This window comes from Melanostigma gelatinosum, assembly GCF_949748355.1.
Source record: "Melanostigma gelatinosum genome assembly, chromosome: 1".
Taxonomy (NCBI): Eukaryota; Metazoa; Chordata; class Actinopteri; order Perciformes; family Zoarcidae; genus Melanostigma; species Melanostigma gelatinosum.
Window position 1 is genome coordinate 16,630,310 of NC_136634.1, and position 16,949 is coordinate 16,647,258.

General features: G+C 43.1%; 1 protein-coding gene across 1 annotated transcript in view; it reads left to right on the plus strand.

Annotated features, from left to right (window-relative positions):
• Positions 1–16,949, plus strand: part of brsk2a (BR serine/threonine kinase 2a) — a gene marked incomplete at both ends in the record, with an annotated part of 151,721 nt that overhangs the window by 95,607 nt on the left and 39,165 nt on the right. The window contains 2 exons of the mRNA XM_079265979.1: positions 12,092–12,177; positions 14,942–15,082. Of these exons, the coding sequence (XP_079122105.1) occupies positions 12,092–12,177; positions 14,942–15,082 (227 nt within the window). The remainder of the gene's footprint in view (positions 1–12,091; positions 12,178–14,941; positions 15,083–16,949) is intronic.

Genomic DNA, 16,949 nt, shown 5'->3' on the forward strand with positions numbered 1-16,949 from the left:
TTGTGTCTTTCTTCTCTGCCACTGGGTATTGATGATCATCTTTTATCCATCTCGTTTGATCATGAGTAGAGAGAGATAATTGAAGAGGTACATCATTTTCCCTTGAGAGGAAAACAGTACTCCATTTTGACGTTGAAACCTGTCTTTGCCATCCGTTTGTATGTCCTGTTGCACAGTAGCTTTAATGTGTCATTTAAATACACAAACTTCAATTTCATTTTGTGCTTGTGAGTGATTGTGTTCCCCTTTATATTGGCCTGTGTCCTGACTTAATGTGAGACGTGAACCTGCAGCACTTTGCCCTTGTCTTCATTAACACGGATTAATGCACTGATACATACAAAGTAGCTTTGTTGGTACAGTTTTGTGAAATTGTAGAAAAGATCACAAACATTTGGCGTGTTTGTTTGTTTGTTTGTTTGTTTGTGTGTGTGTGTGCGCGCATGTAATGTGGCACTGTCCCAGAGCTTTGCAACAGTAGAACTGGTGGACAATGAAGTATGTCACAGTTTGTGACAACTGTCATGTCGCTGGCAACAGCAATGCTGTGATGTGTCTATTCATATACATCCCATCATACTAACTGCCACTGCATACGTGTGTGTGTGTGTGTACCTCTGTGTGCAAGTCACGCACAGCATAAATGACACCGTGAATGACAGCTCTGTGACCATTATCCAGTTGCTCAGAGTCAACAAAGACACACACACACACACACACACACACACACACACACAACTCCCCTTATGGTTCTGTCTGTCCTCTCGATGCAGGGTTTGGTCTGTAATAGTCTCACATCAGACGGGCAGGGTTGTGGGGTGAATCACAGCTTGCGGACAAACACACTACAAAGAGCACTGCCAACAATGCTACTTACCGGCCCGCTAATACACACACCGACTATGAACACACCGTCTATCGTTCAATGCGTACGAGCGAGGCACATACCTGATAGTAATGCCCAAACAATGTCATTTATTACATTTCTTACATCGTCGTGTGTTTCTGTTTGCGTCAGTGTTTCGCCTGCTTTTCGTCTCCCTCCTGCGCGGTGCTGCTATCGTTGCGTCAGTTTGACCGGCCCCACACACAGACAGGTGCACAGGGCAGCCGAGGCACGGCTACGGGGTGAAGCCAGCGATTCATTCAATCAATCACACGTTCATCTTCTCACAGAAGTAGAGTTGCGTCCTTGTAACGCCCCTGTATTCAAAACGTTCTTTTTAATATCTTGATTCTGCTTTTAACTAGCTTTCACATGGCTTGAACGTTACGCACAGGCTACATTCATTTGTGAACCAGGCATACATTTACAACGTGTAGCTGTTGTAAACAAACAGGGGAATTAGCTCAGACTTAATGAGTTAGGGACGGATCCTGATGTGTATTTGGGCTTTTGCGGTCAATGTGTTGAACATCTAAAGCAAGACACTTCCAACTTCACCAGCTCCTTCATCTACATCCCTGTGGGAGTTGTTTGCTAATGACTGTGTTGTGCTAACACGCTCTCTCTCTCTCCTTCTCTCTCTCTCCCTCACACACGGTACATGCCCACAAAGCACAAACACATGCGGGCAAATACATTCAGGCACTGTATACTTTTGCACATATGGTTTGCCATTATTAGGGTAACTTAGTATTCATACACAGTACCATCCGAGCACAAGAGTGTGCCTTTTATGTGTCAAAGACTCGCGCTCAGTGTAACACCTAATTAACAAGTGCGGAAGCTAACAGAACTCCCTGATTCAATTATCAGAGCTATTTTGAACTTATTTCCAAAGTTTCAAGCTAATTTGGGTGTTTTCAGTTGACCAGTCTTACCTCCTGACCTGTTGTCTTTCCAGTATTGACTCCTCTGCCCGCTTAACTATTGACCAGGCTCATGTGTCAGTGAATAGGCCGTGTATTCATATGTGGAGATAATTAGTTGAGTGGGAGAATCCCTATAAGCTAATTAGTGCCATCCGTCTGAATTATTGCAGTAAATAGTCTTCAGTACGTGTTCATTACTCACTTTCTTTTAATTTAATTTGTTTTCACATAACTTTACATTCACCAAAACCAGTACAAGTGTTACAACTATTTTTATTCAGTTCTGCACTTTCTCTTGAGTCTGTCAAAAACCAGTTCATTAATCCACATGTCAGATCTGCACACGATCCAAGGTCAGCTTACCAAACCTCTCACGTAAAATATCCCTCACTTAGGGAGTGAGTGACGGACGAGTTGACATGAAGACACTTCAGTCGCTCAACACATAAACATGGCTACCAAAGGGATCCGCTGCCTGTCCGTCACTGATAAATCTCTTATTCTGCACATGGCTGTTGCACAAAGACATTCACGGCCATTAACGCACACAGACACACACCTTTTACCCTCTCCCAGCCTGTCCCACTCCGTCCCACCATGCAGTATGTTTGAAGAGGTTCATGATTATACCCTTTGACCCCAGGGTGTGGAGCATCTCTGCCATTAGACTCTATTATGACCAAGGTTATCCAGGGACATGTCCGTTAGTGTGAAATGATGTGGCCCGCCACTGGTCTAAGTGTCAGCCTGATGGATCTGTCAGCAGTACAGGCACACGTCATTGACATGATTAGAAAGATAGAATGAGAGAAAAAGAGAATATATGCAGGCTAGGAGAGAAGATGGAAGAGGAGTGTCAGAATTAGTCTTGGGTGGGAAGGGGTAATGATGAAGATTTAAAAGGGTGGGAGATGGATAAAGGATAAGGACTAGCGAGCTAGCAGAGACTATGTCCTCATCGATTTGCATGTCTCTGGCATTGATCAAACTCCCCCGTGTAGGGAATTTACCTCCTCTTCACAAAGGATGACTGATACAGTGATTATCAGAATAACCTGCTGCAGTGTGTGTTTGCGTGTGCACACATGCGTTTTGTGTATTTGTGAGGTCCACAGGGTGGAGAGGGAAAGCGATAAACGCAGAAGGATAAAAGTAAGAGAGATATTTTGACTCGAATAGAATCGTACAAATGTGATTTGATTTTGTTTTGCTCTCAGTGGGGCTGACTCAGCAGTGGGAGATAACACAACTACCTAACACACGCTCCCTCACCAAAGACTGTTCAATCCATCGCCCTGAGCCTTCTGTCAATTTTGAAACCAATTTTGGATAAACATGCTCGAACACATGTTAATATCACCTTGAAGGTAGTGGCCATGTCCTGCAAACCAAGTGGAGGAAGAGCACCTGAAGACACTTCTTGGGGACCCGGGGTGTGTGTGTGTGTGTGTGTGTGTGTGTGTGTGTGTGTGTGTGTGTGTGTGTGTGTGTGTGTGTGTGTGTGTGTGTGTGTGTGTGTGTGTGTGTGTGTGTGTGTGTGTGTGTGTGTGTGTGTGTGTGTGTGTGTGTGTGTGTGTGTGTGTGTGCCCTTGAAACTGATGTCCCTCTCTCCCAGTCACAAAGACTGACATACAGCACTCTACAAACACTAAACTTCTTGGCATTTACATGCATGTGTAAGCACGTGCACAAAGATACACACACGCATGCATACACACCAGCTTGGCTACCCTCTGTTCCTGGCAGAAAACACAGATTCTGCCTCACTAGCTCGCTGACCGACATATGGATGGATGGATGGATGGAGGTGGCTCGAGGCTTGCCGTGGTCAGTGGCGTGTGTGTACAGTGTGTTTGCATCATGCGTTAATGTGTCCACATGTCACAAGTATGAATGGACGACGAGCTGACTGGCTTTGTCTGTGTGCCAGTAGCCAAGCTGTGCCGTCTCCTCCCCTTCTGCTCACTGACAGTTGGACCCTCGTCTCCTTCTCTCCAGCCATTGCCCACTCCACCTTATTTCTCCTTCACCCATATGTTATCTGATATGGTTTATCCACTACACCCTACTCCTTTTAACGAAAGGTCAAATCAAACCAATGAGTTACAATTAATGAAGGAAAGTAAAATGCAGAAAAGAAGGCCCAAAAGGGTGTATTTACAATGTCTTGGATTAAGATTATAAATAAGATAAATTAATCAAAATTCGTAGGACTTTGACATTTAAGAAAGATTTCTTTCAGTTCTAAGTTTAGACCACTATATGTTATTGAAAAATGACCTCTGCTAGTACGATGTTAAGGAAGATGAAGATTATATGAATGTCTAGTTGAGTAATAAATTGCACCAGGTTGTAAAATGAGCTGTAAAACGTCTCAATTATTTCACTGGTTTGACATGATAACAAAAATGATTTTAGAGGAAGAAGATTTTATATAGGCTTGTTGTATATCAAGTTAAAGTAGGTAAAAAGGTCTTAAAGTGTATTCTGTTTGAAATACAATTGTTTAATCATAAATAGGACGAGTCATAAAACCATCATTCAGAAGCGTACTCTTTAAAATGCTGTGATTGACTGTATGTAAAGCTGTTGAAACCTCGAGCAATATGGTACAAATATATTTATATTTTCCACCTGATAATTTGTCTGTAATGTTCTCTTATTTCCTTGATTGTCACATGCTTTTAGCTCCTCACATTGCCGCCTCATTGCTTTACCTGTTATCACTTTACTCTCCGTGGGCTGTTTGGTGTACGGCGCTGCTAAAAAGGTTATCCTTTCCCCATGTTGTGTTAATTAGCAGCAAAAGAGGCTGCAAGACTCAAGGGGGTACGAGCTGGCACTGCCACCGTGCTCTCTTTCTGTCTATCTTTTATACTTTTTTTTTTTTTAGTCTCCTCCATTGCATGGAATTACATGGCTTATGAATGAATGAATGAATGAATTTTATTTATATAGCGCTTTTCACAGACAGTACTATCACAAAGTGCTTAACAGAGCAGACATTTAAAAGCATAAAAAACACAATGTGACCCTAGGGTCAATAAATTACATACACAGAGTGAATAAAAAATGTTAAAGAATAAAATAAAAATAAAATAAAAATGTAAAACAAATATTAAGAGCAGGTCTAGGACATGGGTTTACTTTTACACAAACGCCAGCCTAAACAGGTGGGTTTTGAGCTGGCTTTTAAAAGTATCCACAGTATCTGCGAGGCGTAGAGTTGCAGGCAGAGCATTCCAGAGCCTCGGGGCCACTGCCTCAAAGGCTCGGTCACCACAGGTCTTAAATCATGTGCGTGGGACTGACAGAAGACCTAGAGCGTTTGACCTGAGAGTGCGGGCGGGTGAATAGGGGCGAAGTAGATCAGCTACATAAGTCGGAGCCTGACCGTGAAGTGCTCTGTAAGTGATGGTGAGAATTTTGAAGTGTATCCGAGATGCTACAGGGAGCCAGTGGAGAGATCGGAGTACGGGGGTGATGTGAGACCGTCGGTTTGTCCTGGTGAGTAATCTGGCGGCAGCGTTTTGGATGACCTGCAGACGGTTAAGAGCAGATACACTGAGTGATGTGAAAAGTGAGTTGCAGTAGTCAATGCGAGAGGAGATAAATGTGTGTATGATCATTTCTAATTCAGGCGTTGATAATACAGATCTCAGTTTACTGATATTTCTTAGATGGAAGAAACATGACCTGGACAGCTGCTTAACATGAGGGTCAAATGACATGGAGCGATCAAAGAAAATCCCAAGATTGCGCAGGTTGCAATGGGAAGCAGAGGAGAGAGGACTAATAATCTGCCTGATCATGGGGACAAACTCCTCTGGAGCAATAACTAGGACCTCCGTCTTAGAGTCGTTGAGTTGCAGGCAGTTTTCTGCCGTCCAGTCTCTGATGGCATTGACACAGTCCAGGAGCCTAGTTAATGTGAATGCCTCGCTGGGTTTGAATGACAGATGAAGTTGGATGTCGTCTGCATATAAGTGATAGGACACATTATAGCTTTTTATGATCGGTCCCAAAGGTAACAGATAAAGGGAAAATAGCAGAGGCCCCAGAACCGAGCCCTGCGGTACACCACAAGACAGTGGAGAGGTAACAGACACAAAAGCACCCACAGAGACATTGAAACTTCTGTCACTGAGGTAAGATGTAAACCAGTCTAACGCTATGCCAGTTATGCCCACCCAATCACGTAGCCTCTTAATCAGGATGTCATGGTCTACAGTGTCAAATGCAGAACTTAGGTCCAGAAGAACTAACACAGAGCAGTCACCTGCATCAGCACACATGAGAATGTCATTTGAAACCCTCAGGAGAGCGGTTTCAGTAGAGTGTTGCTTACGAAACCCAGACTGGAACTTGTCGTACATGTTGTGCCTCTCCAGTGCAGCAGTAAGTTGTTTGGCCACCACTTTCTCTAAAAGTTTGGACAGGAAAGGCAGTTTTGATATGGGCCTGTAGTTCATGGGCAAAGCTGGATCTAAGTTAGGTTTCTTTAATATGGGCTGGATAGTGGCATGTTTGAAATAGGAAGGGACAATTCCTGTAGACAATGAGGAATTGACAATAGATGTTACTGCAGGGCCAATAGTTAACAGAACGTTCTTAAATAGAGAGGATGGAATTATATCCAGAGGGCAAGATGATGGCTTTGTTTTGTTAATTAAGTCCATCAGGTCTTGAAGGCTGATAGGCTGGAAAGAGCCCATAACAGCAGGAGATTGCGAGGAGCTACAAGTAGCCGAACAGATCCCAGGCTGAATGCCAGACCTAATACCTGTTACCTTATCATTAAAATAGATCAGGAATTTGTTGCAATCGTCAACAGAATAGCATGGTACAGTGGAGACAGGTGGTGAAACAATTCCTCTAATTGTGTCAAACAGAATCTTGGGATTTTTCTTTGAAGAAGAGATTAGGTTGGCAAAATAAGCAGTTCTAGCTTCCTTTACTGTGGTATTAAAAGAAACTCTTAGGTCTTTGAGATATAAACGATGCACTTCTAGCCCAGTAGCTTTCCAGAGCCGCTCTGCCCTGCGACACTTCTGTCTCACGCTGCACACAGCTTCTGTCATCCACGGAGTAGTGTTATAGGCAGCCCTGGTCCTTTCCTTAAGAGGTGCCACTTTATCCAGCAAAGTGGTGCAATGTTCATTAAATGACTGTATCAAGTGTTCAACATCATTGAGATTTGTGTAAAAGTCACAGCAGAAGTGCATAGAGAACTGATCAGCTGTACTCTGAGTAATAATGCGTGAGTGGAATGTTTGTTTCAGACACAAGGGGTCAGCATTGACAGAAAGATCAAAGAAAATACATTTATGGTCACTGATCAATAGGTCCTCACAACGGGTATTATCAATATCAAGACCCAGAGAAAACACAAGGTCCAAGGTGTGACCACCCCTGTGAGTGGCGCCAGAAACATGTTGCGTGAAATTAAAAGATTCAGTAATATTGAGAAACTCAGTAGCTATACAGTCTGTGGTATCATTGACATGCAGGTTAAAATCACCAACCAGAAGCACTTTGTCTAGCTTGATAATAGAGGTCAGAAAGTCTGTGAATTCTGATAAAAACTGACCTGCAGGACCTGGAGGTCGGTAAATTAAAAAACAGTAAAACGGCTTTTGCCGGCCCACTTTAGTCAGCTGTAGTTCAAAAGTAGCATAGGATTCTGTGCTCCCCAAGTGGCAGGAAAACTGATTCTTCCAGACCACGGCGAGGCCTCCACCGCGGCCTGTCAGACGCGGTGTCCCAACATAAGAACAGTCCACAGGGCAGAGTTCATTGAAATGGATGCATTCCATATTCTGTTGCCAGGTCTCGGTCAGAAATAAAAAAGCCAAATTATGACTTGTGAACAAGTCATTTAAAATGTGAGCCTTGTTTGTTATAGAGCGTGCATTAATCAGACACAATTTGATGGGGGAAGACACTGTGTCGTCATCAGCACAGGAAGCTTTGGGGGTATGTGCAATAGGACGGATCACTCGTGCAGCACCTCGAAACCGACCATAACTAGGGCGTGAGCGCGAGTCTGTGATTCTCACGGGAATGCTCATGGGTCGTGGAGTGGAAGTTACGTTAGAGGCTGGAGATCCTCCATGCCGCCAGGGGGAGCTGGTGTTGCTTGTAGGGGATGAATGCGGCTGATGAATTATCGTAGAGGAAGAGTGACAGCGGACAGGGGATCCAGGTGTAAACAGTCAATCATGTGAATGGGAGTGAACAGCATACTGTAAATTAGCCGCTAGCAGGCGGCTACCCAGCTTGTTAAAATGAATACCATCCTTCTTAAAAGCGGAAGAGCGGCCCCAAAACAGATTAAAATTGTCAATGAAGCTCACGTTGTTGGTCCTGCAGGCGGCCTGGAGCCAGGTGTGGAGGCTGAGGACTCTGCTGAACCGCTGTGATCCACGGCCGAGTGTTGGACTTGGACCACTGATAAAAACAGACAGTCCACAGCTGTTTAAAAAGCTTAAAAGATTTGTAAAATCCATCTTGGTCAACTCGGACTGGTGGAGGGCTGTATCGTTGATTCCCACATGAACGATAATTCGCCGAATGGAAGACGGGAGGGCGCGCATCAGGCCAGGCAGTGTCAGCAGGATGTCTGGAGCCGTTGCTCCGGGGAAACATCCCTCTCACATTCACTCATCTTTCCTCCGTCTCTCTTTGGTTTTTCTATCCACCCAGCAGCTCTTGCATGCAGGGTAGCTCCTATGTTAGCATCGCCACCCACGTTTCTTTATCTGACACACATGGCTGCCCTGTTGACTTTGATCCTCAGATCTCAGTATCAAGGGACCATTCACCCGCTCGCCTGGGGGAGGTGACAGAAATGTCTGTGTTTTCCTTCTGTGTGCGTGAGACAGAAAGGGCGCGAGATGCAATAAGTGGAGAGTGAGAGATGACAGAGCCTGTGATCCAATATTTTCCCCTCCGAGATCCTGGGATGGTTTCTCTGTTCGGTTGCTCTGACATGTGTGACATGAATCTAATCTCTTTGCGTCTTTGTTGTTGCCTGCCTGCCTGTGATCCTCTGTCCTCTATCACTGGACTCTCAGCCACAGCGATGAAACTATTGATGTTGCCAGTCATTTGCTTGCTCGTCCATTCAGCCATTCAGATCCAGGGCTGTAATTTAAAGAATCAATAGCGAGCTGATGGAACTATGCTAAACTGGCTCTAATCCTTTGAATTTGATGCGACACATGTGAGCACCGGCGACTGCTTTGCCTCATTTGTCTGTGCAGTCCCTCTCTCATGCGTAGTTTCCTTTTTCGATTATAAAATATCATCTGCACCTGCAAATTACACCATAATTACAAGTAATAAATCACATCAGGCGCACTTTCAAACACAACATCAAAATTAAATTCCAGGGTGAAGAGAGTGCTATTCTAGCTTTTAATATGGAGGAAAAGAACGCAGTTTCTTGGAGCCTGGCAGTAAGACATTGTGTTGTTGTTTTTTGTGTGTGGTTATCCCCTTAAAAGGAATTACCACTGTTCCAACATATTGATTTATTTAGTGTGGCAGGATATGACACTGATAGGGAACCCTGTGTGTCAAAGCGTTGCCAATCAGCCCACCCACTAATAGGCTCCTGTTCTGAGATCTCCTGCTAATGATGTCGACTCCACAACCACTGTACTTTACAAAACAAATTATCTCCCCGTCAAATATCTAATTTGGGTTCAATTTCGTTCGCCTCTGGTTTTTGATGCGGTGGTTTTGGAAAAATGTAGCAAATTGGCAATATATTGAACTACTGAACGCACGAAGAACACAAGAAAGATGAGAAGAGCAGCTGTGTGTTCATCTGACCAACCGTCCATCTGTCCATGTGCTTGTGCGTCTTGGTGAAAGGTGTCCAAACGGCTGCTAATAAAGGCTTAATGAAGTGCCATGGAGATATGGGGGGAGCTGTCCACACTCACAGATGTGAAACTTAATGAGAGAGTGTGGAGCCATGTACAGAAGCCAGGAAAGCAGATGACCACCTGGCATTTATACTACCATGAAGTTATGGAGGTGTGTGTGAGTTTGTGGCTTTGAATAAGGAGTGAGCAAACAGTTAGTAACTGCGTGTGTGTACAAAGGCATTGTAGTTGGTGTTTTTCCACCTGCAAAAAGGAAGCAAATGCAATTGTCAGATCATTTCTTTTGACAGATAATCATTTAATGAAACTGTAGAGCAAGGGTTGCTCCACAGATTTGCATTAGTGTGTTAATCAACAGCTAATCTTGCAATAAGCAGGCAGTTGTACAGTTAAGTCTTCACATTAAGCCTCATTTCTCTTATTTCAATTAACTAAAAGGAGGCGCTTAGAGGAAGCTTAAGAAGCCAGCTGCTGGCTCTGTAGCATTTCGACAGCTCATCTCTCCCTGAGTCCTGGGTAGCATTAGTCTCTCTGCAGGGAGCCCTGCTGCTAGCTAACTAGCTAGCTAGCTATCCACCATGAGCTCATTCTTAATAACACACTTTAGCCTCAGGTGTGAAAGATGCCCGGTGTACTGCCGCTGATAGCGCTCATTAGTCTCTGGATTAGCCCTGATTAGCCTAGCCGTTACTCCCACTGATACTCCATGCTAATGCTAATTACGCATTTACCACTTTACCCTTTCTAGACAAGCGGTGAGCCTGGCTGTGCCTAGTTTAAAGTCCCGTGACATTTTCTTGCCTGCGGCTTCAACACCAGTTTGCACCGCAGTGTATTTTCCTCTGCAGTGACTGAGTGTAAGCTAATTCAGGAGGTTTTTATCACACACTTGATAAAGAGTGGAGATGGGGATGCTGCTATTTGGGCAGAAATAACTATCAAAAGTGTGTCAAGATAGGGTACAATACCTGAGCTGACAGTAGGCTAATCACAAATACAAGCTTTTCTGAGATGAAAAACAATGTGAGAGCATAATTAAAGGGGGCGAACCTGATTTCACGCCCGGTCAAGCATACAACTTTGTGGGAGTTTAACAAAAACAGAGTGAGCTGGCAGATCAGAGCTTTGACTTCATTCCACATGAGTGTTCATGAAGTTAGGCGACGATGAGTGTGACATTAAAGCAGCGTGAAGGCTGTCACAGGCAAGTGACAAAGTGAAATTGACTTTGATGAGATTGAGATGAGGCACAGGAGCCTTTAACTCGCACTGTCCTTTCATCTCCATCATTGTCAGTCGAAGCCAGACGCGGAGGGTGGTGGAGAGGATGGACGGGAAAGGTGGAGGAGACGGATGAGCAGATAACCGCAAGCAGAGCAGGAGAGCAGCACCAGGGGGCTGAAGATTAGCGGTGGCTTCTGTCGAAGTGGGTTCCATGCTGGTTTCCAGAGCTGTACACGCTGACTGCGGCTCTCCGGAGATGCTGACACAAATCCAAACTGATCTGCTTGATTTTGGTGAAATACAGCTCTAACCGGCAAAACTGTATATGTCTCTCAGCAGCTGTGTAAGCAAAAATAAAAACAGAACTTGTGTGGACTCAGCCGTCTGCTTGCTCTGGACACAGTGTTGTGTTCATATACTGCGTTCTTCTTCTGGGAGACGTTGATGTAAATGAGTGGACACTGACCCCAATTCACCAGCAGTCTGGTACTCTTAGTGGACATGTTCAAATGTGGGATGTCTGTCTCTGACAAGTTATACTACTTCATGCTTCTTATCAAACCAAACTGATTCGTGTTCACCTCAAGCAAACCACTGGACTATAAAATGTGATTGCAAAGTATTCAGCTTGACTTGTTTTGTGTGAGAGGAGAGGACACACTTTTGGTAAGATAAGACTCACACAACCTGTTTTCCTTCCGTTTTTGAAGCAAACTACATTTTCTGCCTGAGATAGCGGTGCTTGCTGGCCTGGATGCCAACCAGTGTGGTCAAAGTGTTTCTCTGTCCTGTATAGAAAGTGCCAGTCAGCTGCTTTCATTGGTTTATTTATTCCGTTGGAGCCAGTCTGCTGTGGTTGTGGGAAGTGTTATTACAGATTGCTGCCTCTCAGATTTGTCTCTCTAACAGTGACCTTCGCAGGTGACCTCAGAAAACAATTGGCAAGAACTCATCACAGGCTCTTTCAGGGTCAGTCGGTTTGTCTCCCGTCTACTTCAGTTTTGGCAGCAGTGAGAGGAAAGTTGCAGTGTAAGAGGGCAAATTAGGACAATTGGTCCTAGAGTGTTTTTGGGAACATAAATGTGTTGATGTTACATGAATCAAATCTCTTTTTTTCTCCCCCCCCCCCCATCCCTGCTTATCCCTCTCTCCTACAGGTGGAGCGAGAAATAGCTATTCTGAAGCTCATAGAACACCCGCATGTTTTAAAGCTACATGATGTCTACGAAAATAAAAAATACTTGTAAGTATCACCCGTGGATTGTGTACCAGTTGTGAGTCATGCCAAATGATATTAAATCATAAACCTACTTCACACACTAAATACATTTTTTGGATGAAAACGTCTTTAAAATGCCACACATTGTTTCTGTCGGCTCGCAGAGCAGTTGTGATTGGTGTATTATGATTCGAGGGCAAACATCACAGCCTTGGAGGGACGGATACTCCATTAGTATTGGCACGCAGCGTTTAATTTGGTCATGCGCGCTAGGGGACCGCTTTATAGGGAGAGGAAGTCTCCCTAATGTAAACACCATGACACTCTTATCAGAGGCAACACCATTGCATTAAGAAACATTAGCCATGGAGTGTGGCAGCCGCATTGGGTTGCTGCAGAACTCGCATGCCGGCACACATACAGATCTGTTGGTGAACTTTAACAGTGGTGAGTGACAAGCCCATCAGTAGCTTATAGTATCCCTCTTGATCTACACAGGACTGTTGGTCAACTGAAGTCAATTAGTTCTCATCTCGAGCTCGCAGGCCAAATGCGATTGGACATGCAGTACTGTACATGTCGTCCTTTTAAGATGAAAGGAACAGCAGAATGTTGTGATTCATCGTATAATTGGATTATTAGAATCACATTTTGTGCCCATTGCTTCATCACTTTTGACATTGGGGTCACAGGAGACTAATTGCTTTACATTTGAATCAGCAGTGACTTAAGTACATTCATGCTTCACTGAGTACATCTTAGTACTACTTACATCAGCGATGTAAGTTTGAAATGAAAACCATTGAGATTGTTACTCAGATATCTACACATGAAAGCCAATAAATGATGGACAAACTGTGTTTTTGAGCTAGCAGTCCCACAGCTGTTGAGAAGTATTATGCTGCTGGCACAGATCCCACTGCAAGCTGTGTGTGTGTGGGTGTGGGTGGGTGGGTGCGTGTGCAAGAGGTGAGAGAAGTTTGATACATAGCCCACCAATATTTTATTTATGGACATTTCATTGCCTCAAAATGAATGAATGATCACATCATGATATCGAAATAAATTATGCTTTTGAGAATGAAAAATGCTCAGTAGAGACCTTAACACATATACAAGTACACTTGATTTCTAATTGTGCTGCTATGAGCTGATTTATTTCAGATTTTGCAGTAATAAAATTATGAATTTCAACACATGCAAGACAAGTTTTTTAAAAGACCTATTGGGAAAAGGCCACCATTGGGAAACAGTGAAGCCAAAATGACGTTTAAGTTTTATTGGGACATCATTGATTTAGTATTGCACTTCCGTAAATTGTGGATACTTTACACGCACTGGTTCCAATTCCCATAATTCATTTTGTTAGCATTTCTTTATTGGACCATCCCAGTCTTGTAAAAGTCAACTTTGTTCAAACTCTACACTCCAGCTTTTTAACTAATGTGTGTATGTTGAGATAAGTCTGGTGATTTAACTAGCTCCCTTTCAGAGCCACAACAAAGTGCTACCATTACAATGAATAAACAAATAAAGCATTTAAATCATAGTTATATTATGTTGGAAACTGTTAATTCTCAATGCAAGGTCCATGCTTTTTATGAATGTATTGTGTGTTCACATACTACGGTCTATTGTTAAACAGGCCAAAACTATTTATGCTATACCAGCTTTTTAAGGGTTGTTTAGTGGATGAATACAATACTTTGGTGTAATCAATACAATAGCGTGAAGACACGTATTGAGAGAGAGAGAGAGAGAGAGAGAGAGAGAGAGAGAGAGAGAGAGAGAGAGAGAGAGAGAGAGAGAGAGAGAGAGAGAGAGAGAGAGAGAGAGAGAGAGAGAGAGAGAGAGAGAGAGAGAGAGAGAGAGAGAGAGAGAGAGAGAGAGAGAGAATTTCACCGCCTGTCTGAGTTTCCTCGTGAAGATGAAGGGAGTTTCAGTTCAGGATATACGAGCGGGCCAGCCTGGGGCAGGGCAGCCCACAGATGGAGCTCTAAGGTCTGGGCCAGCAGAGATGAATCTCCTCCCTGTCCCCTTGAAGTCCCAGAGCAGACTTCCTCTCCACAAGCCCAGCCACACAAGCTCAAAGGCCACCTGAAGAATGACAGTAGAAAATACTATGGCACGGACCTGTGTGTGTGTTTGAGGAAGATAAAAGAAAGAACTTTCAACATGAGCACTGAATATGTATAGCAAGGACCCCCCCCCCCATATCTCTTTCTCCCTCTCCTTTGTCTCTTTTGCTTGATTAACCGAGTGCTGAGACACAGACTGTCAGCGAAGCTTACATACAGTGCCTGTACCTTAGCCAAATTTATAAGCTCCTAAATCCCTTATATCAAAGAGCTTTTCACACAACTTTTTCATTTTCCTGTCGTGTAATGCAAGGCAGAGTTTATATTAAATCAGAACCCTTCACATATAAGTGAAACACTGTTTGCATGCTTGACTCTCTGACTGTGGGAATAGCTTACAGATGACACAATGAAAAATAAACTGTCAACAGGATATGAGTTTGGGGAGATCAGATCATTGGTCTTGGGAGATTCGTCTGTGTAAACCAGCTGTCAGGGGAACTATTTTTCCCATATTGCTCCAGTTCTTACAGACCTCTGAGGTCAGGAGCTTCTCTCTTTCTTCGGGGTCCTTTCAAAGGGCTCTGGGGGGAACAGTTGTTCCTGTCCCTGAAAGTGAGATCTTTATTTTAATGCGTGTGCAATTTGTATGCTGCTCTTCTCCTTCTGTTATCTGTATTTCTTGGACTGATTTTTCTTTTCCTTCTCAGGTACCTTGTGCTAGAACATGTGTCTGGTGGTGAGCTGTTTGACTACTTGGTGAAGAAAGGCAGGTTAACGCCTAAAGAGGCCAGGAAGTTCTTCAGACAAATCATGTCTGCCCTGGATTTTTGCCACAGTCATTCCATATGGTAAGTGAAATGCAAAAATACGTATTGACTAGCTGCTAGTAACATGTATTTTGGTAATTGTTGGACTAAGTTAATGTATATGAAGCATAGAAATCAGATACATTCGTTTACATGAATCACAGTAGAGTGGACCACAGTACAAAGAAGTTCTGGTACACAGTGGTACACTAAGACAAGTTCACCATGCTGTTTTAGGCACGTTTTAAATAAATATCGTCGTTCACATTCTGCATAAAACCATCATATATATTTAAAAAGACAAAACAACCAATAAACAAGCATACCCAGGAGGTGTAACAAAGTCAATTTGGTTGTCATACAACATTAAACAAATAATGAGTTCCCAAATAATGAATGATAAAAAGACAGATTCTTCCTGAAGTGAATCTACAATCTAAATTTCAATCAGTTTATTCATAGCTTTGAGGCGCTGTTACGTTTTCAAGCCAATGATTCAAATGTGGAGATTGTAGAACTGAGAGAACTTGATATGGCTCGTTATGAAAGTATTTATTCTTTTGTCTTTCTTAAAGTTTCTGTTTTAACATCCAGTTAAATCCAGACAGACATGCGGTACATGCTTTGGTTTGGGGGCAGATTGAAATACAGTTTCCACATGAATCGCTCAGGTATCATTTGTAGAGCAGAGCAGAAGTGACTCTTGTTAGCACACAGTGTGTTTTCTTTACTGGGCTTTGCTCAGTATTGAGTCATTGTATTTGTTGAAATTTGCTTCCAGGTAGTTACTAATGTGATGCATTGTGTTTGGCTTTAGGGGGTAATTTAACTGTTTACCAGCTCATCAACTAGAGGCTATCATACATACTTCAGAAGTCAAACATGTCAGCGGGGATTTAGAGCACTCGTGTGTGTGTGTGTGTGTGTGTTTCTTGTATCCATTTGTGATCCTAAAGCAGAGAGTGAGAGTAAATTTATCTTTCTCTCCAGAGAGTGTATGTTTTTGCCCTACATTTTTTCACAAAACAAGTGCCACAGCGCAGAATGAGTTCAAGTGTATGCAGTTTTACCTTTGTCACACGTTAATCTCGAGGGAAGACGAGATAGGAACAAAAATAAAACTGCATTCAACTAATAAGTCACAAGAAAAGATGAATCCATGTACAAAGGCATTTAGGATGGCTGACCATGATGCTGCTACCTAATGGTTGGTCATTTTGGGTACTTGGTCACTGGAAAAAAGGTTTCATTCCAAACCATAATGTAAACCAAAACAGTGGCTAATTTAGACGGGGTTAAAATTCCGTCAATTGGTCTCATGGTTTTTTTCTTCAGTTTTCCACAGGATTTTCTGGCAGCGATAAGAGACCAGATGCTTCTGTAATTGCATTATTTAGAAGAATTTTTAGATCACAAACAAAATAATTGTGGTCGTTATGCAGAATATTATGAGGTTGTTTCTTGTTGCTCATATACAACATGAGGCCTCAGACTACAAACATTAAGATATCACCTTAAAATGGTCAGAGAGGGTTTTATGGCGTGGCACTACGATCGGTAGCTAGCCGGTCAACTTTGTGCCAAAGCTATTGTGGCCGAAAGCGCTGGAGAGAGAGAGAGAGAGAGGCTTGTCTACTCGTCTCAGCAGAGTTTAGTATAATTGAAAGTTTCCTGAATGGCTTCCCTAGAACCTGGTGTAGAGTACCGACTGCCTGGGAGACAGATTTGCATAATATTGCACGGCAATTATTAGGAGAGAATTAAACTGATTTGTCATGGAATTATTAGGTACGGTTGAATTTTTGTGATTTGGATATGCTTTGTATTGATGCGCAGTATAGTTTATAGAAGGGGCAATTACATTGTGGCTGCTGCTATTTAATAATACATCCATTGTGGTGGCTACTAC